Raw genomic sequence first — 24,110 nt, forward strand, 5'->3', positions numbered from 1 at the left:
GAGCGAGCAGCGATATGGTCTCTGCTATAAACAGAGCTGGCTTAATACTCGCTTAAGCTATCATGCCCTATCTGATAGTGTGCATGAAGAGTTCTTGCAGGTGTAATTTGAATGTTGCACAGAGCTGATGTGGAAGGAATGCCACGCTGATTAATATGTGCTGTGATATGAGGTAATTCCCATACTGCTGCTACTGCAGCTCAAATCCTCCATCGGGCCATTGGAAGAGGTACAAGCTCATTATTCACTGTGCAGCATGGACCCACACAGTTAGACGCAGTGGCGGACACGCACACACGCATGCAGAGGGATGATAGGCGAGTGTAAGTGTTGGAAACATTTCAGCATTTACAGATTAGCGCTTTTGTCGGGGTCAGAGAGAAGACAGCTGCACAGAAGGAGAGCTATCAGTGTTTTAAACAAGAGCAAAGATATAAGTAAAGCAAACACCTTTATGTGAGGTACATCTCTACACAAATCTGCCTCCTTTTTCTGTTTGTCCTTTCCCTGATAGATCCACCGATAGTAAAACACCCCCTCACTTTATCTCCACTTTCAGTTTCTAACCCCTTCTTGCAGTTAAAAGAACACCTTCAGCTATTTCGGGGGAGAAAAACAAAAGCGTGGAATCTGTGTGAACTCTTACCTGTCTCGCATCTCATCCCGGTAAACCCTTGCTGGCACACACAGTTGTTGGGTGAAACGCAGGTTCCTCCATTCTGGCACAATCCGTCACACATAGCTAGAGGTAGACGACAAGAGAAGAGCTATTACTCACTGAGATTAACGAGTATTAACTATGTAATTAGACCAGCAGCAGCAGCATATGTATTTGCATACAGAATAAGAGCTAATTTGGTGATGTGATTCATTATGGGCCTCTCATGAAATTATTTCGAGTGATTAATGCATCTCAGCAAGGTTAATTCAGAAATGTTCATTATCTGGGAGTAGGCTGTTCGTTAATGTGTCCCCGAAACCCAGAGATCTCAGTGAAGGTGACACAAAGCAGGAGAAGTAAATGAAAACATTTACATACACCTGCTTGTTGAGAATAAAGAAGAAGTATGAACAACAAAAGAAGCCTCATTAAGCTAAAGGACAACCAGGCAGAACAGATTTTATTAATGTGGCTCAAAAAATGTTGAGTTAAAAAACAAAACAAAAAAAGGAATGACTTCCTTCACTAGTTTGAGTCTAGCTCCAACAATGCTTGATGCCATGTTTGCAGACATACCACCAAAGATTTTTCATGAAACCCTTACCATGTCCTGGATTTACCTTGATGACCTCACAGTGACATCACCAGGGTTAGTTGTCAGATTGGAGACAACAAGGGTCAGTGTCCATCAATGCAGTGATATGCACTGGCAGAGTCCTTAACCTCAGTTTTAGAGCACAAATTGTCTTGTCTTGTCTTGGCACCTCTTCCTTCTTTAGTAGTGACTTATCTAATTATTTAAAAAATGATCTGAATGCTTCACATTTGCTTTCATTTAGTGGCATTATACAACGTAAACGTATAACTAGCAGATCAAAATTGTGTAGTATCATTAGCAGCAGCTCCAGACCTGGAAATTGTACCTCGAAACAATTAGTCTGGTTAGTTCTCTTCTTTACGGATCATTGTTTACAAAGTTGGTATCTAAAGTCCCGCCCCTCCTTGCTTTTGATTAGTCGGAGTTAGAGAAGTGAGATTACAAAGCAGTGAAGCGTTCCAAAAGTTACCTTTGTCAACGTCTGTGTGATGAACATAGCAACAAAATTATCTAGTTATTTTTGTATTAGGATGCTGAGCATTGAAAACCATGAACTGCTTTGGTTTAGTATTTTGCCAGCACAAAAAAGAGTGTCAATGGACTCAGCACCTTTCATCTGTCAACTGAGAGATCAACTGACAAATAATTTATCAGTTCAGACTTAAATTACTTATTTTCCCATTAATCTTGGTTTGAAATTCACACAGAATTTAAGTTCTCCTCGTTAAGCTTCAAATTTGAGAGAAAACTGTACACTTTTAGGTCTTAGCTGGTTAAATATGGCATGAGTTTATGATTCACAATTTTCAACATTGTTCTGACAAAGTGCAAAACCAAAAAAATTATTGAAAGAATATTCCATTTGGAGTTATTAAAGATGTGTTAATCTATAAAAAAATCCATGAATATGTAACTTAATAAATGCTTTAGAGAAACAGAAGACATTAAACTTTCTAGACAGGATGTACACAACAATGTAATATCAGTACAATTCTCTCTTTAGATCATTTCTCAATCAACATTTTAATTACCCAGCTCAGGTCATGTCAATTTTCCAGTGTCTGGAATCATGTGAAGGCATAAACTTGGTTGACAGAAGGCTAGATGTGCTGTATGAAGAAAACCAAGTAATGATGCATGGAAAAGGAAGTATTCGCTGCGAACAGCTGGCTCCACTGGAAGTTGGCATCCATTTCCAGATGCACATAAAAAGAGGATAGTCGCCGATGGGTTTTGAGATTGATTAGATTATAATTTGAGGACTACATTTTTGTGAAAGATGTCCCTTATTTCTTTCTTCTTTAAGTTCTTTAGTTATATTCAATCATTTTAACACATTTCCTTGTTTATATGTCGGAAGACAAACAATGTCTGGCAAATGTTCTACCATTTGAATGGCATTATAGCTGCTTATATGTACAGGACACCAAACACAACATGAGCTTCTTACCTTTGCACACAGTCCCGTTACCGGTGTATCCCGGCTTACAGGAGCAGCTGTGGCCTCCCACCATGTTAAAGCACAGGGCATTCTCGTCACAGTTGTGGAGCCCGCTGAGGCACTCATCATGCTCTGAAAACAAGAAAACAGAGTAGATGTTGATCTTAACAAGCTCATTGTTTATATATGCATTTCTATCTCATATATTTCTTAACTGGTGGAGTAAAAGAAGAAGTGACAGCAGCACAGACAATGTCCTCCTCACATCTGCACAGCACTACTGCTCTTAAGAAAATAAGACTTGATTAAAGGAAACTGAATGTGCATTTTTCTGGTAAATATGAGGAATGATGGCATCCAGCTGGTGATTTGTTTCACTTTCCATTATGAAAAAGAGATCTGAGGCGTCAGTGTTGGATTAAATGATTTGATAGCTAGACAGCTGTGAGCGTGGTAATAAGACATCAGTGACAAACAGTCGGCTGCAGGACTGCTCATTTCTCCATCTCGCATCTTCATCTGTCAGGAGGAATTGTTTCTGATGTTTCTTGCTTTTATTGGATATTGTTTCTTTCTTTCTTAAAAAGTCTTGATGTGAATTGGGCTTTTTAGAACTTCTTGAAATAAACTCATGTTGTTCTTTGTACTTTTAAGCTCCTGGCCTTCAGTTTGAATGTTGTAAACCGGCACAACCGTCCGTTAAGTACCGAGAGAAATGTTTTCTGTAAGTTTTAAAAGAGCATTAACAGAACATCCCCCCTCGGAGCGCGGACTCCCGAGCTGCAATCGCTTGCTGCTGCTGCTGCGCTGTTAGTGATACGGTTTGTTCTGAATATCCCACAGACAAGCCTGACTAATGGCTGCAGCCCGTGACGACATGCTGGATCCAACTGGCAAACAAATCTCCTCCCCTCCATTTGGAAAGGAGACGGAGGTGGCAGAATGAAAATGTAATAAAGGCATGCAGAATAATCTAGCATACACACAAAACACAGTCCAAGGACAAATATTGTAATTATGCCACATGTAAAAAACACAATAAAGCCAGTGCTGTGTGAAGCATTAAGCACGTTTAAATGGTCCATAATTAGAAAAAGAGCAGGAAAATGTGATCATAAAAATAGTTCGATCACCAAAAGGTGACAAAGAAACTTGACAGAAATCTAATTGAAGTATAGTTTCTTGGGGTTGTATATGCATATGGATAATTTAAAAGTTCTTAATGGAGCCATAAAGTCAGATATTATCTACTGTTGGCCCCTGTAGGCACATATAAAGACTTAAATACAGAGTGTGGAATAATGAAGCAATAATAAAGTAGTGTTTTAAGCAAACAATAAATGATAATGATTCTCCACAGAGTCATTTGGGTCCCTAACACGCAGGCTGAACTACAATGTGTTAATGTCTTTATTATGCTCCTATAATAGACTCTTTGTGGGTGGATAATGCTGTGAAAATGATGGAGGGTAGACCATTAAGGCTGCAGGTTACTAATGATGGATAGAACCATTTTTAAGTGTTCCTTTTGTCGTATTATTGCCAATATCCTGAGCTTTCTTTTAGAGGAAATTATTACAATAGCTGATAGGAATTACCAAACTGAATTGTCTTTTTTTTTTCAAAGAAAGGGAAAGAAGTTCCGAAATAAGCTTCTTAAGAAGTGAAATGGAGTAAATCAGCTAATTTGAAGCTGCAGGGGGGACGTTTGTTTTTTTTTAGAATCACATGAGTCTCCAAAGTTTTGACTGTGAGCTCAGATCACTGAAGTGAAAACAGGAAAGTTTAACTACCATGAAAGAGGTGCATAATATCATCATTTTACAGCTAGTTTTAGACAGCTAACTCATTTTAGATGACTCATTTCAGTCTCTTTTATGAGGTCGACTCAATCATTTAAAACACGAGTTCCCAAATCTTTCATCCAGAGACCCTTAAATATAAAGACTCACAACCCCAGCTGTCCCTCAAGGTGGTTAAACGCTTCTCACAGCCACTGGGAAGCACGTATAGGTCAATCTAAAGATGGACATTAGAACAACACTAAAGAACACAACAGCCAAAATGCCACAATATTATTTAATGGTGTATAATGTAAATTAGCCTACTTATGTTCACACGTTGCTGTGTTTCCAATGCTAATGTGAATTAACCTGCTGTGGGCGGACAGGACACAGGAGAGCAAGACTGAACTAACAGGTGAAGAAGTTCCAGCTCAGTCCTGGACCCTGTGGAGGTGATGGCTGACAGGAGAATTATGGTCAAGCTGGCGTCTCTGATGGACATTTTTTTCTATATATATTCTTATTATAATTCTTGCACTGTAAGGTAGGGCAAGGCAAGGCAAGGCAACTTTATTTGTATAGCGCATTTCATACACCAGGGCAACTCTATGTGCTTTACATTAAAAGATTAAGAGCATTGGAAACATTCAGACAGACATAAAAGAGCACAATTAAAATGAGAGATATAATAAAACATAGAAAAGAAAAGGAAATTAGAATATATTGAAAATTACATTCAAAATTTGCATTTAAAGCGAGCTAAAATAAGCTAATGTACACCTTTTTGTTTGCTGCAGTAACTCTGTGAAATTCCCTGTTGTGGGATGAATAAAGGAGTATCTTATCTTATCTTTTCTTACTGATGCTTTTGTTAGTTTGTCATTATTACTGAGAAGTCATCTGGCAACATAGAATGGCAGAAAACAAATTAAATATTCTTTAATTGCAAGGCTCTATTTCAAATGTAACTACTATTTTTTTCTCTTTTGTAAAATATGAAATTTTAAGTGAGTTAAACAAATATTTTGGAAGGCATCTCATGAACCCCAATTAGTGTCTCATGACCCCCCAGTAGGTCCTGACCTCCACTTTGGGAACCACTGATATGGCTCTTTTAAAAGCAACCATGGTTGACCAAAGTGCTTTACAAATAATAATAATAATAATAATAATAATAATATTTATTTATCAAGCACTTTACAAAGTGCTTTACATTGCCTCAAGGACAAAATAAAGAGCATTTTAAAAAGCCATACAGTCAGTGCAAGTGTCATAACTGGTAAGAGAACATGAAATCATAAAAACATAAAAACAAAGTAAAAACAAAATAAAATCAGGACCCTGTGCAAGACATCTTGATCAAATAAAATCAAGAAATGCTCTTCGATAAAAGAACGTTTTGAGCAATGATTTAAAAGAGAGCACAGAGTCCGCCAACCTATTTCCTCAGGCAGCTCTTTCCACAGCTGTGGGGCCCGGACTATATCTTTACAAAGTGAAAAGAAACAACAAGATAACAACAATATACACTACATCATGATAATAATGATAGAATCAGTTAATCTCAAAATAAGGCAGATGGCTGTCTAACATGAGTCTGGTCTGGCTCAAGGTTTCTGCCTGTTAAAGGGAAGTTTGTCCTTGCTGCTGTAACTTGCTAAATGCTGCAAAGTGCTCTGCTCATGGTGGATTATTAAGATGGGAGGTCTGTAAGAGGGTACTGGATCTTATCCTGTCTTGATGTTGGGTCTTTGTTAATAATGTAACCGAGGATGGTCTAGACCTGCTCTGTTTGTAAAGCGTCTTGAGATAGCGTTTGTTGTGATTTGGCCCTATTCAAATAAAGATTGATTGATTGAAAAGAACAGATGGGTGTTAAACAATGATGTTAAGCATTAAAGACCGGAGACAGATCTTATCTGAGGTGGTAAGCTGTCCCACACTTTAGGGCGGCTATTGCAAAAACTAAATCACCCTGGTGTTCAGCTCAGTTTAAGGCACCTCCTGACTCTCGTCTGACCCGCTCCACATGCTTAAAAAAAACAACTTTCCTCTAAAGACTAATGTTTATCCCTCTTTGACTGGAGTCCATCACTCTGTGGTAGCTTGTTGAGCCCTTCTGGCCTCATCCTCCTCTGCTTTGATGTTTGTTTACAGGATGAGATGATTTTAATTCAGTTTCAATGCCAGCTGCAACCAAGTTGCTCCAACTACAAAAGCATCTAATGTAGGACTCAGACCACTTCAAGAAGTGTAGATCATTGAAGTCCTCTCATGTGCTGTGTGAACACGCTTTAACACCCTTCATCTGCTCCTGAACACAAAGGCAGACCTCTGAGACACTGAAGAATGCTCGTCTTTTGTTTTGTGAAGATTCATATAAATATTTCTTTTTGATAAGTACGTGTTAACCGAGCACTACTAAACTTCTTTGACTTGTTTGTAACCTCCAGAAACAACTCCATTCACATTCCAAACAAAGAGGTCTGTCTCTTGGCAAGAAAAGCTGTTTCTCTTTCTTATTCAAGGTTTTTACAGCATTATGTAAATAAGCCAGACAGCTTCTTCACTTTTTATTAACTGCTCAGCAAATCTGGTTTCAAGGGCTGTAGAGAGGACAAGTATTCAACTTAATCTCCCAGGAAGGTTAAGGCTGTTAGAAACACAAATGAGTATATAAATCTTTTATTTCTTTGTTAATTTATTTATCCATTCAACTTTTTAAAATCAGAAAATCACTCATTATTTCACAAAAAAAAGATACTAAACATCTCAAGAAAGCAACTTTTATGCTTTGATTTAAGCAGACACTAGGTATCTACTAATCTTTATCAGCACATAATTCATCACACTTTTCTTACTTTTCTTTATTTTTGGCAAATTTGATTGAACAAACAAGACATGGTTGCAATCAGAGTGGGATAGTTTGGACTAACTGTAACCATTTTACTAAATTTTTGAGAAATATAAACATTTAATTTTTGTTTACTGCAAAAAGTCAACGCTTAGTGAGTGTTTTGTCTTATTTTGAGTAATAAATGTCTTACTAGACTTGATGTAAGCCTTATTCACCCAAGAAGTCCAGATTAATGTCTCATTTCAAGATATTAAAAACCAAAATAGGACCTTAATTACTCGTAATAAGTAAAAACCTTCTGCCAACCGGGGGGGCAAAATGTGTTACATTTCTATAAATAAGAATCATGCCATAATTCAAGAAAATTAAGTACATTTTGCAGATTTTTTTTAACTCATTACAAGCAATTCAGACCTCATTATTCTTTGTTGAAATAAGACATTTATCTATACTTAAGTAATGTGGCTTACATTGAGCCTAATAAGACATTTTTCACAGTAAAAAGTTCCTGCAGTGTTCTCTTTCCAACTCTGAGTAAGCAGAGTGCTGGTCTGGCTCAGTTGGTAGCTCAGGTGCCCCATGTATAGAGACTACAGACCACTTTGTATCAAATCAATTACTGATCCCAACAAGTTTTGGTGCATGTCATCCCCACTCTCTCCACATATATCCTGCCAATATCTCTCAAGGTGACTAATCAAAAAAATATAAATCAAAAACAAGAAAAATACAATTAAAGAAAAATAAAAACTGGAAAGAGGAAGACTTCTTTGTTTTCCTTTTTAAAAATCATTTTATTTATATATATATTCAATTATAAAAGCAAATATCACTCTTTTTAATGAACAACTTAAAATTATTTCACAGCAAATTAAATTTTTTTATGCCTATCTTAGAAAAGGTCACTGTTACAATTAACTTCTTTCATTAACTAACACTTTTTTGTATCGTGGTAAAATATGAGGTTGCAAAGAAATTTTCAATGCTAATCTGTGCATAGATTGGAGTGTTTGATATCTTTAGTTTTTGTGGAATATATCTAACTTTCCTCATTTATTTAGATCGCTGGTGCCTTTTCAACCACAGAGATACAACACTTTCACTTGTGAAATAAGCAAACTTTGAGACCTAAACGGTTACACCTGAAGTGTGAGTGCTTCAGAACTGTGAATGCTTGTTGCAGAAGACCTGAGCTGCATCATCCATTTCTCTGCCATCATCCAATCCATTACATCTCCTGAACAGACCGTGGGCTCATCCAAATTGAAAGTGACATTGTGATGAGCTCCTCCATCCAGAGTTTGATGTATGTGTGTGTATGTGTGTGTGTGAATTAGATGGATTGAAGGGCACTTAGGAGGGCCCGCTGCTCTGCTCTTGTTGCTGTATCACACACACGCACACACAGACACACACCTGCTGTTGGGCGATTTAAAGCCGGTTCATCGGCATATAAAACAGTAATAGGAGCACAGACAGATGAAAGAGAATGTGCTTTTTTTTTTCTCACAAGGTCACATCTGTCAGAGCAACAGCCGTCAGTCTGAACAGACAGGACAGCCGAGCCACCAGGTGACCTCTGTGTATATGTGTGTGTGTGTTACAGTGTGTGTTATCACGATGACCCTTTAGCTTACTTGTAATTTGGGTTATTTGGGAATTTAGACTTGTCATTCTGCACTCAGAGAAAGCAACTCCAAATTTAATCACCAGCCACATCCCTAAAATGTGAGCTTGGACATATGTGTGTTAGTGCGAGGCTGGTATTTCCTCGCTGACTGCTGCAGCTCAGGCTGCAGACAGATAAACAATCAATTATGTAGAGCCTGTCACCAGGGATCTTTCTCTCTCGAGTTGGCTGCCTCTCTTCCTGCTCAAGTCCCTCCAACTTCTGCCAAAACAACACCGGCCTCAGCCAGGTCTGACCTCAGGCTGTTTTCCCAAAAACATTTTAGAACTTATGATACGGACGCAGGAAGAAAACCTCTGCTTCCACCATGACTCTGCATTTGTCTAAAAGAGTTACTGTGTTGCTCTGACATTTGGCGATGAGCGGGTTGTGTGCAGTGAGTTTGTTTGATCTTTTTTTTCCAGAAGAAAGAAGCCTTTTTAAATGATGTCTGACCAGTTTAAAGGTAAGAAAACACACAAAAAAAAATCTGTGAAAATTGAACAGCATCATATAACATAACAACATAGTGCCGGGTGGCTGTCCTACACCTCAGACACGACATACGACTTCCATTTCAGGACTAGAGTAGTAGAAATAACTATTTGTTGAACTTATTAGCAATTCTGGTGCCGTATAGCAAGGCTGATGACCTTAACTGATCAGTTGACTAACGGCCCTTTTCCACTACACAGTTCCAGCCCTACTCGACTCAGCTCTACTCGACTTGGCTCGACTCGACTCGGCTCTACTCGACTCGGCTCCGCTCGACTCAGCTACACTTGACTCGGTTTGACTCGGCTCTACTCGACTCGGCTCTACTCGACTCGGCTCTACTCGACTCGGCTCTACTCGACTCGGCTCCACTCGACTCAGCTCCACTTGACTCGGTTTGACTCGGCTCTACTCGACTCGGCTCTACTCGACTCGGCTCTACTCGACTCGGCTCTACTCGACTCGGCTCTACTCGACTTGGCTCTACTCAACTCGGCCCTACTCTACTCGGATCTACTCGACTCAGCTCCGCTCGACTCAGCTACACTCGACTTTGCTCTACTCGACTCGGCTTGACTTGGCTCTACTGAACTTGGCACTACTCGACTTGGCTCTACTTGACTCGGCCCTACTCTACTGGGCTCTACTCGACTTGGCTCTACTTGACTCGGCCCTACTCTACTGGGCTCTACTCGGCTCGGCTCTACTCGGCTCGGCTCGGCTCTACTTGGCTCGGCTCGGCTCGGCTCTGCTCGGCTCTACTCGGCTCGGCTCGGCTCTACTCGGCTCGGCTCGGCTCTTCTCGACTTGGCTCTACTCGACTCGGCCCTACTCTACTCGGCTCTACTCGATTTGGCTCTACTCGACTCGGCTCCACTCGACTCAGCTCTACTCAGTTCCACCAGCCCGAGTACCCACTCACGGTGGGCGGGGTCGTCATAACACAGCTGCGTGAAACTGCGTTCATGCCATTTTGAACGCGACACAAACACAACAATCACAAACAATGGAAGACATGCAGGCAATGGTGTACTTGCTAACCCTAACCTGGACCACGGAGAAACTTTGCATGCAGACATTGTACAGTACTGATGTAGTTTTTTTTTTAAAATGGCGGGTTTGATTCCTGTGTTGGGCGTCGCGCTCATGACTCTTTGGTGACGACATTCTCTGACCAATCAGTGGCCGGCAGTCTGTCGACGTCACCTTTTAGTATTGGCTCAGCTCGCTTGGAACCAGAGCAGAGCAGGTACCAAAAACTGGTATACCGGTGGAAACGCAACACAGACCTAGTAGAGTAGAGTCAAGTCGAGTAGAGTAGGGCTAAGACGGGCCGGTGGAAAAGGGCCATAAATGTGTAACCTGGCATCACCAGGCCAAAGACCACCAGACAAATTTAACACTATTAAAAAAACTAAATGACGAGATTAGTAGCTGACAAATTGATAATTGCTGATAATTGTTTATGTTGTCTGATTTTTTTTTATGCTATGAGCAGACATAACACCATTGCTCGGAGCTGAGTTGCTGAGGAGAGAGACATCTTGCATCCCTACTCTCTCTGCTGAGAGTGATGCATGCATAACAGTCATCAGAAAGTCACATGTACCCAAAATATATCACAATGACATTTGATACAACACAATCTAAATGTACTAAAACTCCTAAACTCAGGGTCTATTTCTTCCTTTGTGCAATTCATTCCCTTGGTCGATAAAGGGTTTTAATAGTCAATAGCAAGGTGTCTTATCATGCTATTTATATAGGTTGAAATACAAAAGCCAACAGATGTAGCATTCCCAGTTAAAGCTTTTAAGTCTAAAACTTTCCATGACACTGTTATTCAAGTACAATACTTGGAAGTCACAAGGAGAGAGCAAGAAACTCTGCTTATCCCCGACCCCTAGCTGCCAGACCCTTTGAGTCCTCAGACTAAAAGGCATCTTTTCTGATCTCTGTTGTTGTCAAACCCCCTGCTCCACCTCTTGCCCCTGTCCATCCTTTCATACCCTTCTCCGCCCGGCCCTCCTTCCGTTTCCTCTGCCTCAGGGGCCCAAGTCTGGTTATCGCAGGATTAGAACAAGGACACACACCCTGCATACACACACACCCTGGGCTCAAGCATGCACACATACACCTAGCACACACACACACCCACACACACACACCTCAGGACAGCCTTCTTTAATAACATTCAAAGGGAGAGCACAACCAATCCGCTACCTTTCATGGATTAGCTGCTAATCTCACAGAGCGAGGAGCACCTCGGGCACTTTGGGGAAAAGACGGAGAGCAGAGGGGAAGAAACAGGAGGAATCTTGACCTTCAAGATCAAGGATAAAGTTCTAGTTAAATAAAGGGGGCTAAAGAAAGTTAGGGATGTTTCTGTAGCTCAAGGCTCTACTGGTTTCAGAGTCTCACCAGTGTCCAGACGTTTGGTTGTACATATTTCACTGAAACAAGTTCACGAATGGCAGCATGTTCCCAGTCTGCCACCAGCTGGGATCTGATCCTGCGACCTTCCTCGCTGCAGATGGTCCTGATGTAAAATACAGACTTGTGTCTGAGCTTGCCGACCTCCCGACAAGCTGAGGAGGAATATAACCAGGGCTCCATGCTGGTTTCCTCAAGGCTTAAATCTGCGGATCAGTCCTTTAATCCACTATTCTGCACATAAACACTGAGCCATGAAATGAACTACAGTCAACTTAATCCTCTTTACCAGGCAGGCTGCCTCTCTCGTACGACACTGTAAAGTATGTGGAAATATGGCTATCAATAACGGGACATTGTTTCTGCTGAGTTAGCTTTTCGTTAATTGGGGAAAGCCATTCAGGAGGATAAAGATGCTCGTATATCATGAATATGTACAATGTCAATAGGTAGTGAAGGGTGTGTGTGTGTGTGTGTGTGTGTGTGGGGGGGGGGGTGTTAATGTGTCCTTCCACAGCTGCAATATTTCCTCCCAGACGAATCAGCGCTCCCTATAGACTCTTTTCAAACAGAAGCAGATGTTCAACCACTATTAATAAGCTATAGATTCCTGCAGCTACTAGCTGAGCATCCTGCTACTTTCATAGCCAATTACTGCCACCAGGACAAGAGAGGTGACGCTAAACTCAGCACATCAACATGTGTCGGTAAAAGCACCTTGGTGAGTTTTCTGCATGCCTTCGTTTCTTCATTTTAAAGACCCGAATGGAATTGTAGACACCTAATTTATCTGTAATTCATCTTTCTTACAGAAAAGGTTGGACTTCTCCACAGAAGTGATTCTATTTAGTATAATTGTGATGGTGGATGTGTGGGAGCTGATAGTCCATAACTCAGTGGGGAGATTGCGATAGTTGATGCAGGGAAAAAGTCATTACATCAGGCCTCTGCATAAGCCCCGGTTTAATCACACAAATTGACTTTTATTGCATTGCCGTGTATTCCACTCCTGTGTCTTGAAGGCATTTTAATAGGAAACTACATAAATTATAGTGACACAGTTTAATCCACTGGGTTTGGGGGTATTAATCATCATTGTGAATCTGGGGGAAGGAGCGTACAGTGGAAGAAAGACAAATGAGCAAAACAATAAAAGTTGCCTGCAGCTCAGATGATCGGAGAAAACGGAGAAAACAGAATGGAGTCACATAAGGTATACTGGCTGTCTACAGATAATATGGAAACAGACTGAGTAAGCATGCAAGTCTCTTTCTTTAAATAAATCACAAAAGCCCAAAATGAGAGATGAATGCACATTTGTAACTCCCTTAAGAAACTATTCCTCAATCTCTCTTGTAACTTGTTTATGCCTTGCAGAAGTGTGTTCATAAAAAGACACAGTCACAAATCTTTAGCTACGCTCAGTTATTTGCTGATTTTTTGGGGGGGGACTCGGGAAGAGAGAACCTCAACAGGGGGTTGTGACAGAGCAGGAAATGGGAGTTTGCGGCTTTATTTCAAACTCCAATGGCGCGGCAGGAAGGCTGCAAGGCTAAATCCTATGACGTGGAGCACAGGCGGCAGTCAGGGTCCTTCCCTGTACTGCTGCTGAGTTTGTTTGCATTGATGCAAATTGCTTTTTTTAAATTACTGACTCTTAGGAAATGCAGTGTGTTGCCTCCTCTGTGGAGATGACGCACACAGGGAGCTACTTAGCATCGTGTTTAACAAGCTGCAACAACTGGTGAGGAATGATGAGGCAGATCTGCCACTCATCACTGGGAATGACATTGTGTTATTCCAGATGAAGGACAGAGAAACATTACATTATGGAGGGATTACTGACTCTGATTTACTCAGTGTGCAGTCCTGCATTTGTCATTGTGACAAAAAATAACTTTGAATTGACTCTTCTGAAAGTGCCTTTACTTCTGTATTAACTCTCAGTGTTTCTGCAGCATCCATTACTTACGGCATAAAAACACACATCTGAAATTGCACATTTAGATCATTTAATCTTGTAGTCAAATCTAACATTTGCTTTTACAGGGATGCTACGTCTAGCTATTTTCTCCTTTTTGTTTCAGTGTTATTTTCTTTGTGATCAGTGACATAGTGATTCACTCACCAGCCCTGCTGCCCTTGCCTTGATTTCAGGGCAGGATATTTTAATATCCAAAATGTTTAGATTAGGGATGCACCGTTCCTTCTTTTTAGGTCCTGATACCAATATGGATACCTGGGCTTTGGTATCTGCCGATGATTTGATTTGATGTGACTTGTGTGATCTGCTTGTTTCTGTTGTTGCTCTTGCAGAATTAATCACTATTGTCAAGTGGTTGTCAAGCGGTTTTGACCAATCAGAATCAAGTATTTAACAGTGTGGTGATGAAGGAGAAAGCTTGGTAATAATTGGTCCCATCAACTGTAACCTACAAGAAAAAGCTATTAAGAACCAGCAAGGCTACGGCCACAATCACCCACAACACAGACAAAGAACAAAGTCCGAGAATCATCCTTGCAATCTTTCACAGATTGATTTGGTTTGCTTTTGAAATTGACTTTTGTTTCAACTTTGATCAGAAACAAATGGGTCTGCCGCCTCCACTCACAGTCTCACAGTCTCTCTGTTTCTCAGGTTCTCAGCCACTTTCCCTCTCCTCATCACACACACACATACACAGAGGACATCACACACCAGATGAAGGCTAAAAACCCACACACTTACACACAGAAACAAAGCTGAAAAGTCCACAGACACTTTGACATTTCCAAAGCGTCCAGAAGTTAATCTTTTCTGTTTTTCAAAGGGAAATTTACAACAGATAAAAGTCTTTACACCAACTACTGCAATCTCTTTTTTAAGCTGCAAACACAAACAACAAGCTTGGCTTACAATACAAAAGAGTTCAGGGATTTCAACTAACACTTTGGCATTGAATTAATATGTGTTATTACACTGTTTGAAGAATCTAAACTTTTAACAAAGCACAGAGAGAGATGCATTTTGTAATCTACAAAAATTGATTCAACACTTTTTCTGAGTCTTCAATCTTTTCTGTACGGCTTGCTTTTGCTGAATCATAAAGTAGTAAAAGGCTGCTATTGATTTTTCTGTGTGTGTGTGTGTCTTATTTTAATGCGGTGCGCGCAATCACAGCAAAACCAATAGAGGCAAATCAAACTGAGACATTAATCCCGACGCACATTAAAAGAACAGACCTTGCATAATTGCAGGGTGACAGATTCGCAGACAAGTGTGTCTGAGCAGGCGCCGTCTGCAATAAGACTTACAGAGAAAGGCTACAGTTTGCAGTGTGTCCTACGGGTTTTGGATAATAATGCATAATTTTTATCACAAAGCTTCCTTGTTCTGCACTCTGACGCTGATAATTCTTCTTTCTGTTTCTGTCACTTGTTTAAGTTTTGCTTATTTGTTGAACACAGGAATACAAAGCCTGCAAAGCATGGAAGCACATGGGTGGGTGTGAAAGAAACCTGTCAATGGATTACATAAAAATCAGCTCTAATATCTATAAACAAGGTAATCCAGACATAAAAGAAATCAACAGAACAACCTAAGAATTAGATGAAAAACATAACTTCACACACGCAGAAGTGTGGCGATGTAATCAAGTGGAGAAGGGGCTGCACTTAGCTGCAGAATTCATCATAATAAAGCCAAGTATCATCCACCAGTGTATGACTAAAGATGCAAATTAAATACTCTCTAACCCACGAGAGGTATATAATAAATGCTTCTCCTAGAAAACTCCTGTTATAAAAATCTACCTTCCTATTTAGTCTCTTCTACCTGCATGTTCTCTCCTTGTCTCTACACCTGAAACACCAACAATATATCATCCTTTTTTTTTTTAACTACTTCAAGCCTGCTTCAGCAACCTCGACACAGAATGGTAACTCTGGAAGCTGGAGTTCATACTGCTGGAATAAAAAGCAGCCTCTTCTCCACTTGCCTGTCAAAAGGCTAGCAGAGGAACTCACCTGTGCAGGAGTAGTCATCGATCCTGATGTAGCCCGTATGGCAGATGCACATGAAGGAGCCGGGCGTGTTTACGCACATGGTGTTCTCCCTGCAGTAGTGCTTCCCTTCAGCGCACTCATCAATATCTGGAGAGAAGTGGGGCAGAAGGAATGAGGAAGGGGGATAAAAAGAGCTGGGTCAGATGAGAGCTGCTACCACGTTTATATTAATTCATATGTTAATGCAAATTCTTGTAATCTTTTATTGATGGTTTCTGTGCATTCAGAGGTCAGTATAGGGTAAAATATCCATGATACTAATAGACCTTGACATAAAAATCTGTACGGTATTTGTTAGCAGGTTAGAGACACGCTCTTGTGGAGCTGATCAAAGAATATATTAAATCAGTATTCTGCATTGATATTTCAAGCCCCGGACTTCAAGTTGAAGCCTCATGACCGCTATCGAGGAGATATTTATTCTTTAAAATCTATGGAGCTAAGTAACATTCAAGAGCTTTAAAAAGTATGCACACAGCATCTTCGGAAATGCACTAACTTTGCAACTTTGAACTGTCCCTGAGGTCGATGCTGCTACTCCTTTTGTAACCTGCTCATTCTGCTATCTGATGTATGCTGCTATGATTTCTTATGCTGCTACTGTTGACATCTGGAATGAGCACTAGAGGTCACTTTGCTCACTCGTATCTTTACTTCATTTGTATCGGTGGTGTAATGTAACAGAGTAACAGTTCTTTATAAGGGTAGCTGATTTATTCTGGGAGTAGCTGTACTTTATTAGAGTTTTCAAGAATGTCAACTTCCACTATTACCTCAGGACTTGTTCTAAATCAAATGTGTAATTTTTCTCTATACAATATATTTCCCCTTAATAACCTTTGTAACTCAAATTAAAATCAGGAGAAATGTTGTGGTCTGATGATTTGGATTTTGTTTTAGAATTAAAATACAGCCTTAAAACAATGACAATGGAGGGTTGGGTTTACTTAATAATGGGGTCTTTAAATTGTCAAGACTGTTGTTTCTTCAAGTGACTTTTTCAATGTGGTTTACAGTTCAAAATAAAGTTCATTATTGTGTAAATCTTGACCCTGTTAATCATTTTAATTACAAAACCTAAAACTCCTTAAGGAACTTTTGGTTTGTCTCTGTCTCTGTATACCTCTTCTCTCTGTAAGTGTTTTTTTTCCTTCAACTAAAAATCTCACCCTGTGTTCTTTGAACAGTCAAATGCATCACTCACTGTACATCTCTATTACAGAAAATGCTCTTCTGCAGTATGCTGTCACTCACTTTATCTAACATCAACCCCAAAGCAGCAGTTTGAGGCTTTAAAAATAACTACATAGAAACGTGATCTTAATAAAACATGGATGTAGTCTCAGTGAAATCTACCATTCGTTTCTGAAGCAGAGTTTTGAAGCCTATCACCAGCAGTCACCATATTGGAAATGCTGATTCATCAGCCTTTAGCCTCCTTGTTAACAGATACAGTGTGTCCACCTGTCAGTCAAGTCAGCCATGCCCTTAATTATGCAAACCCATCACCTTAATACTGTGCCTTCTAGGGATGTTCACAATTAATCGAGTATCGATTAACTGGTTGTTAAGAACGTACTTAAACACATTTTTTTTGTTTGGATTTTATATCACGTGGAACAAACATCATGTGGTCTTATATTTCGTTCAGCTATCAGGGAGGTGTTTTAAGTTTAAAGCATGTTTTGATGTGAATCAGACTGACTTAAGGTGTTGCACACAGCGGAGACGCTCAGCTGGGGACTGCGGCTGAGTGACAGGCCTCCATGAGCGCTTTTTTCCCCCAACGCCACCGGACTGATTATGACCCGGGTTGCGCTCCCGGCTGACACCTTACCACCTACACATGCTTATTATATATAGTATGTTTCTGTTCAGTTCTCTTGTTGAAGTAAATACACCAAGCCTTCACTTTTATGACTGTATGTTCGTGGAGATTATGAGCCTGCTCCACACACTGATATTCAGCGTTTAACATTTTGTACGCCTCAATACGATCCATAGCAATTTAATACCGTCAGTTATATACATTGTGTCGTGAAGGAATATTTGATGTAGGGGAAAAAACGCATTTGGCAGTGTTTTTGACATGGTAAACGTTTTTTTGTTTTTTTTTATAATGATTTATTGATAATCGATCGTTAACATTTACAAAGATCAATCGCAGAAAACACTTTAAATGTACATCCCTAGTGTCTTCAAAACTACTGTGTGATGAGCTATTCAGACCAAAATCATTTTTTGAACAAGGCTGTAAACACGTTCATTTTTGCTGTGAAGATAAGCTTTTTAGAATGGGTGTGTATGTGGCTTGTAGTGTTTTTGGAGCCAGCCTCAAGTGGACACTAAAGGAACTGCAGGTCTTAGCACTTATGCATTGGCTTCATATTCAAAAACCAGAATCTGCCGCTTACAAAGATATGATCTGTCTTGTTGCTAATGGTTGTATTTGCTTTTGAAGCACATATAAAGAGGAGTATAAATATCAGCCTGTTTCATAACCAGAAAAGAAACTCCCTATAGAAGCCTTTAGTAGAATTCATATTAGTAACATACTTCAGTAAATATTAAGTATTTGATGACCTCTACTTCTACTTTACTCACACTATGATTTTTTCTATAGTATTATTGTATACTGTATTGATGCTTTCAATTAAACTGGCACCTGAGTAACTAACTATGTTCTCTTTTATGAACTAACATGGTCTGGAATGTCGCTAAACCACCTTCAACCCTTGAATTCATTACGACACTCATTACCTCAGTGAAAAGAATATCATTTAAACCATCAAGCTAATTCATTGAAAAGTTCATACCGTCACGATTTATTGTATAATGCTTCCTTTTTCATGAAAAGCTGCGTGGGAGGTGAGAATTATTGTGGAAGAAAAGTTTCCACTGACTGTAAGTGTAGGCCTGAATGCATGTGGGAGACAACAACTGTTTGTGTTAAATAACTCTCCTTTTATCCAACAGACCCAAAATCTTTCAAGAGCTCTGCAGTAGAAAATATGAGGTGAAAGAGAAGCTGAGGAAGATTGTATGTATGATAAATATCTGTAATTTGTCGACAATATTCTGATGCATACATATTCTGATCTCCATGCAGGATCTGACAGATGTCTTTTTCTCACAGCGACTTCACTGCTATCACACTTTGGCCTCTTTTAAACATCTCTCTCATCCAAGAGAAACCTACTTGTGCTGTTTGTCCTAGTTGGTTCTAGCTGCAGAAAGTTTCTACAGGCTTTTCTGCAGCTGGGGGTTAAGGGCTATTTGTCTTCATCAGAGGGAGACAGAGGTCGAAAAAGCAGAGGGTCTTTACGAAGTGAGCGCTGAAGCACTTAAGGTTGCACCACTCGATTCTGAATCTATTCAAAGCGAAGCACTCCAAGCAGTGGGCTGGCTGCTTTTCTCCACATCGCTAATACTACTGGTCATTCAGTTCAGCTGTATGCCTGAGCATACTTCAGGTTATATAAACTGCAAGTGAGGAGTCACATTCATTGAGGTCACCAAGGTTAATGTACAAATTACAGAGATAGGAGTGTGTACTGTCCTTACAGGATGTCAATCAAGTACAGTCTGTACAGTCCTGACAAATATCTGTATAAAAACAATACCTTACTTTGCACTCCTTATTGAGAACTACAGTGTTCATATACAGAAGGTATCATCTTCATATGCATTACCTAATCATATGAACTCTCTGCATATTCATGTTAAACTCACATATTGTGACGGATTTAGTCTTTCTTTAGTGTGTGCAGCTGTTGTGTGATCTCTCTGTATTCTAATGTAAGGTAGCTAAAAGAAAGCTCAGCATTCACCATATCACTAATGTGAAACTTCTTATAAAGATCTTATCAGCCAGGAAAACTGAATAGAATGATCAGACAGTGATGTATTGATATGAACGAGTAAATACAAACAAAAACTAGAAAATCAACTCCAATTCTGAAGCTTTATCTTTATCTTTGTTTAGCTTACAGTTGTGGTTATTCAGCTTAATGCAGCCTAAAGTAAACTGTAGGGTAGTCTTGAGCTTGCTTGTATAAAATCTTAGGGGGCTTTCCAGGACACAAGCTCACAAACTATTCGTACTCTACCTGCAAAACAAAGAACAACAGAAAAAAGAAGGAAGAGTAACTGCTGGGAAAGTTGAACACAGCTTAAAGCTGCAGAGTCATTGAATTTGTAAACCACACAGGTTTAAGGGTAAATGCGACAAAACATGAGCAAGATCACCAAGAATAGGATTAAATTATCCACAGTGCCCCAACCCTGGACACTTTTAAGAAAGCAATCAAAACGCACCTTTTCCTCAAGGCCTTTCCCCATTAGATATCCCCACCTACCCCCCAGACCCCCTACCTGACCCTGTGAGGCAACCTTGGGTTTCTTGAAAGGCGCTATATAAATATCAGTTATTATTATTGTTATTATTACATGTAGCCTGATCATTAGACTGGCTTACTATGTTTCACTGTATTTGCTCAGCCAGAGGTTCCAATACTTAAAACCTACCCCCTCTAACAGACTCTCAAATAAAAAATTGTGGTACATTGCTGTCAACAATTGTCATGTTCTGGCCAAGTGAGGCTAGGAAAAAAAGTTGTATCTACAGAGAGTTCTCTAAACTAATCAGCAAGTCTGATATCATGGTTTTAGTTAACATGTTCAAATCTAATTTTAACAGCCTCAGAGCAGAGGGGGTTCCTCATGGTCTAGCACAGGGGTTCCCAAAGTGTGGGTCGGGACCCCCAGGTGGGTTGTGAGACACAAATGGGGGGTCGTGAGATGTCTTCCAGAATTTTAGTTTTTTTAAGATATCTAAAAATAGTACATTTTACCCATTATAGTAAAAAAATATCGACAAAAATAGTAGCTACATTTGAAATAAAACCTTGAAAACAGAAAATGTAAAGAGCTCTGCCTTTCTTTGTTTCCAGGTGGCTCCTAAGTTTAGGGTTAGTGAACAGTTCACTATCAAAAGCATCAGTAGCAGTAGGTTAATTCATAACGGCACAGGAAACACAGCCATGTGCTCATATAGGTAGGGTCATTTTCTGCAGACCAGCTAAATTAAGCTGCATCAAAACACTTTGAGGGATAGTTGGGGTCACAAGTATTATGCACCTATATTTTGGGGGTCACAAGCTGAGATTATCAACACGCTAATGCTAATGCTAGTGCTAATGCTACTTTGCTAATGCTACTTTGCTAATGCTACTTTGTTTCCTAGCTTCCAAACTGAAACTGAAACTTGCTCAGTGTGGCTTTAAGAATCTGATTTATAGGATTGTCTTTTGTATTTCCTTCTCACTCTCATGATTCCATATTTAGATCTATATTAGCAGTTGCCTTGGCAACTGCTATTCCTGGTTTCCAAACTGCATGCCAAACCGTCAGACGGAAGATGCACAACACTGCCAGGGTAAACAAAATAATCTTGATGATGTGATGCAACCAAGTGCAATGCGATGCAAATACAAGCTGAAGCAAACAAACTTCATGATGTGCAGCGAGGCCTTGCTCCTGTTGATAGTACGGGTCAAATGTAGAAACTATTTTTGAAAGATGAGCCTCATAGTCCTTGACATAACCAATTTATTATTCATTCACTATACTCATTGTCTTTAAGAGTGCAGGAGGATGTTCACCCTTGGATATTTTCTAAGCCAGGTGCTTTTGAGAAGAGCACTTGAAATTGAATTTCACTAGATTTGCATTGGCATTCACTCTGCTCGCGTGTCCTTGGATGGAACACCGCCCACCAAACCTAACTAAGAGCTCAGCACTTGCCTGCAACTGTGGCATTCACATTTCCTTGGTCTTCTTTCCTTTCACAGTTGCATCAATACTCGCTGCCTACAGCTATTCAAAAGTGTCACGGATAAATGAAGCACACAGACAATTGCAGATCTGCTATGAAAGTACATGTGTCCTTCACTAAATGAATGGAGGCTTATTAAATTCTGTGACCAGCTTTAAGAGAAACACAGATGTGGGGAGGATGGAGAGAAAATAGGAGGCAGAAGGAACAGCAGACAGCAGGGCAGGTGAGGAGAAGAACTACGTTATAGTCGAAGACAGAGTCACGACTGGCTGTAGAGGTAGAAAGGAAAGGGGGGATGAGACAGCCAAGGAGAGGGCAAATGAGATAGTGAATTGAGAGAGATAGAGAGGGGGGGGAGAGAAAAGGGGCAGGTGAAGTAGTGGATTAAACAGAGAAAAATGTGGCACGCAAAAGAGCCAGTGTGGAGAAAAAGTGCTGAAAAGTGTGAGTGGACAATTGAGATAGGAAGAGAAAGAGATTAAGATGGCAGAGGAGCAGAAGTGGAGAGAGGTATTAACAGCTACTGAGGAGACAGAAAGTAAGAGAGCAAATTCACTACAATCACAATGGTAACCTTGAGCAGAGGTCTTAGGTGACAGCTTCCCCGCTTTGTGATTGGCCGTCCGAGGAGTAGCTTTGATTTAGAGCCTATTAACTGTAGGACACCATCCATCTTGCACCCCGGTGACAGCAGTTACGTTTGCTAAAACAATATGTTAGGAGGTGAGATGATGAGGGGGCAGCGCACCAACGCGTGCTGGAGAGCGACCATCTTCATCTCCATTAACACACTCCATTTTCTTGATTGGCCTGTCACACGCACACACGTGATGCGCCAAGAAAAGGAAGCCCGGCCAAGATTCACTAGTGGCTTTTATCCCTGAATGGAGAGCTCGGGGTCAAGCTTTTTCCACAACGCTATGCATGACTAGAAAACGTCTGCCTCATATCTGCTCACCTTTGTTCATTGCAGCAAAACTCCTGAATCAATCAATGTCATATCTGAGGAGGGAGGGAAGCTTTGCATTATTGAGGGGGGGAGAAAATGTCCTTGATTTGCATGAAGAGGGAGAGCTTTTGTTTCCTGCTCTACGACAACAACTACAGCAAGCTCCAATGACTGCAGCCTTTAGAGCTGGATGGAATCAGAACTCACACGTCTAAAACCACAAGTAATTAACAACTTAATTTGCCGCAGCTTGAATGGAAGGTGTTGAAGCGACAATCACAAACATATGGAAGTGCAAGACTAAGCTGGAAATTGCATGTAAGTGTGGTTCTGATATAAATCCCAAAGCGAGAAAACGTATAATGTGAACTTTCTTTTTTCATGCAAAGTCTTGGTTGCAGGTCTGTCTTCAGACTTTTAGACTCTCCAGCATCTTTAATATCATATTAAGTTATTGAATTATAGGCTTGGACAATCAATTAAAAACTACCTCTAGTCTCTGCTTTTGGTACCTCAGAGTGGAATTTCAGTCTCTTCTGATTTCTCCAAAATAAAAAACCCCAGACACATCATGCATTTAGAGAATGGAAAAAGTTAGCGTTACAGATAAATATTGCTGTGTATCATGAACATTTCAGTATTTGGAAATATGGTGCAAAATGATGTTGCAGTAAAGCATTTCTAAAGAAAATTAATGGTACCTAGAATGCTGCCTTGAGGAACACCTTACAGTCGGTGACAAAAAGCCACCTGATGTCACAAAACTATCTTTTTACACAAGCACAAGTCTTTACAGTCAAACATTACATCTTGGAGACCCAACCTTTTTTTGTAAAGCTGATTGATTATACTGGTGTGATCCATTTGTCAACATGCTTACTACAACGTTTTTTTGTGAACACATAGTAACTGTAATAAGAGGAGGGAGGGCATTGTCGTACGCACTTTTTCTTGTACAAGACTGGGAATTCATGACATTCAACTCTTCCAAAATGCATGTGAACACGACAACCACAAGAACCACTAACAGGAAAATAAAAAAGAGCTGATTCTATGTGTGTTCTAGTTTCAAATTGAATATTTCTTAATCAGAAGAAATACAGAAGAGAAAATGAGGATAATTGGTACTGCATTGGATAGTGTCAGCTTCTTATTGTTCAGTTTGGGACAAAATATTACTTCAATAATATTTGTTCTGTTATTCATCCTGTATTGATATCCATTTTTTATGTCTTTGGCTACAATCATGTCGTAAAAGGGCAGCATAGCACCAATTCAAAACATATAGATCTTGTGTTTCTAGTTGGCAAAGAAGCTAGTGGTATAGCATCAACCCTAGG

At 40.0% G+C, this 24,110-nt stretch overlaps 1 protein-coding gene across 1 annotated transcript in view; it reads right to left on the reverse strand.

Moving 5' to 3' along the window:
* Positions 1–24,110, reverse strand: part of nell2a (neural EGFL like 2a) — a 112,356-nt gene that overhangs the window by 35,529 nt on the left and 52,717 nt on the right. The window contains exons 13-15 of the mRNA XM_034684760.1: positions 15,944–16,069; positions 2,710–2,832; positions 647–742 (exon numbers count right to left, since the gene is read on the reverse strand). Of these exons, the coding sequence (XP_034540651.1) occupies positions 647–742; positions 2,710–2,832; positions 15,944–16,069 (345 nt within the window). The remainder of the gene's footprint in view (positions 1–646; positions 743–2,709; positions 2,833–15,943; positions 16,070–24,110) is intronic.

Source organism: Notolabrus celidotus, chromosome 6 (genome assembly GCF_009762535.1).
Source record: "Notolabrus celidotus isolate fNotCel1 chromosome 6, fNotCel1.pri, whole genome shotgun sequence".
Classification (NCBI taxonomy): domain Eukaryota; kingdom Metazoa; phylum Chordata; class Actinopteri; order Labriformes; family Labridae; genus Notolabrus; species Notolabrus celidotus.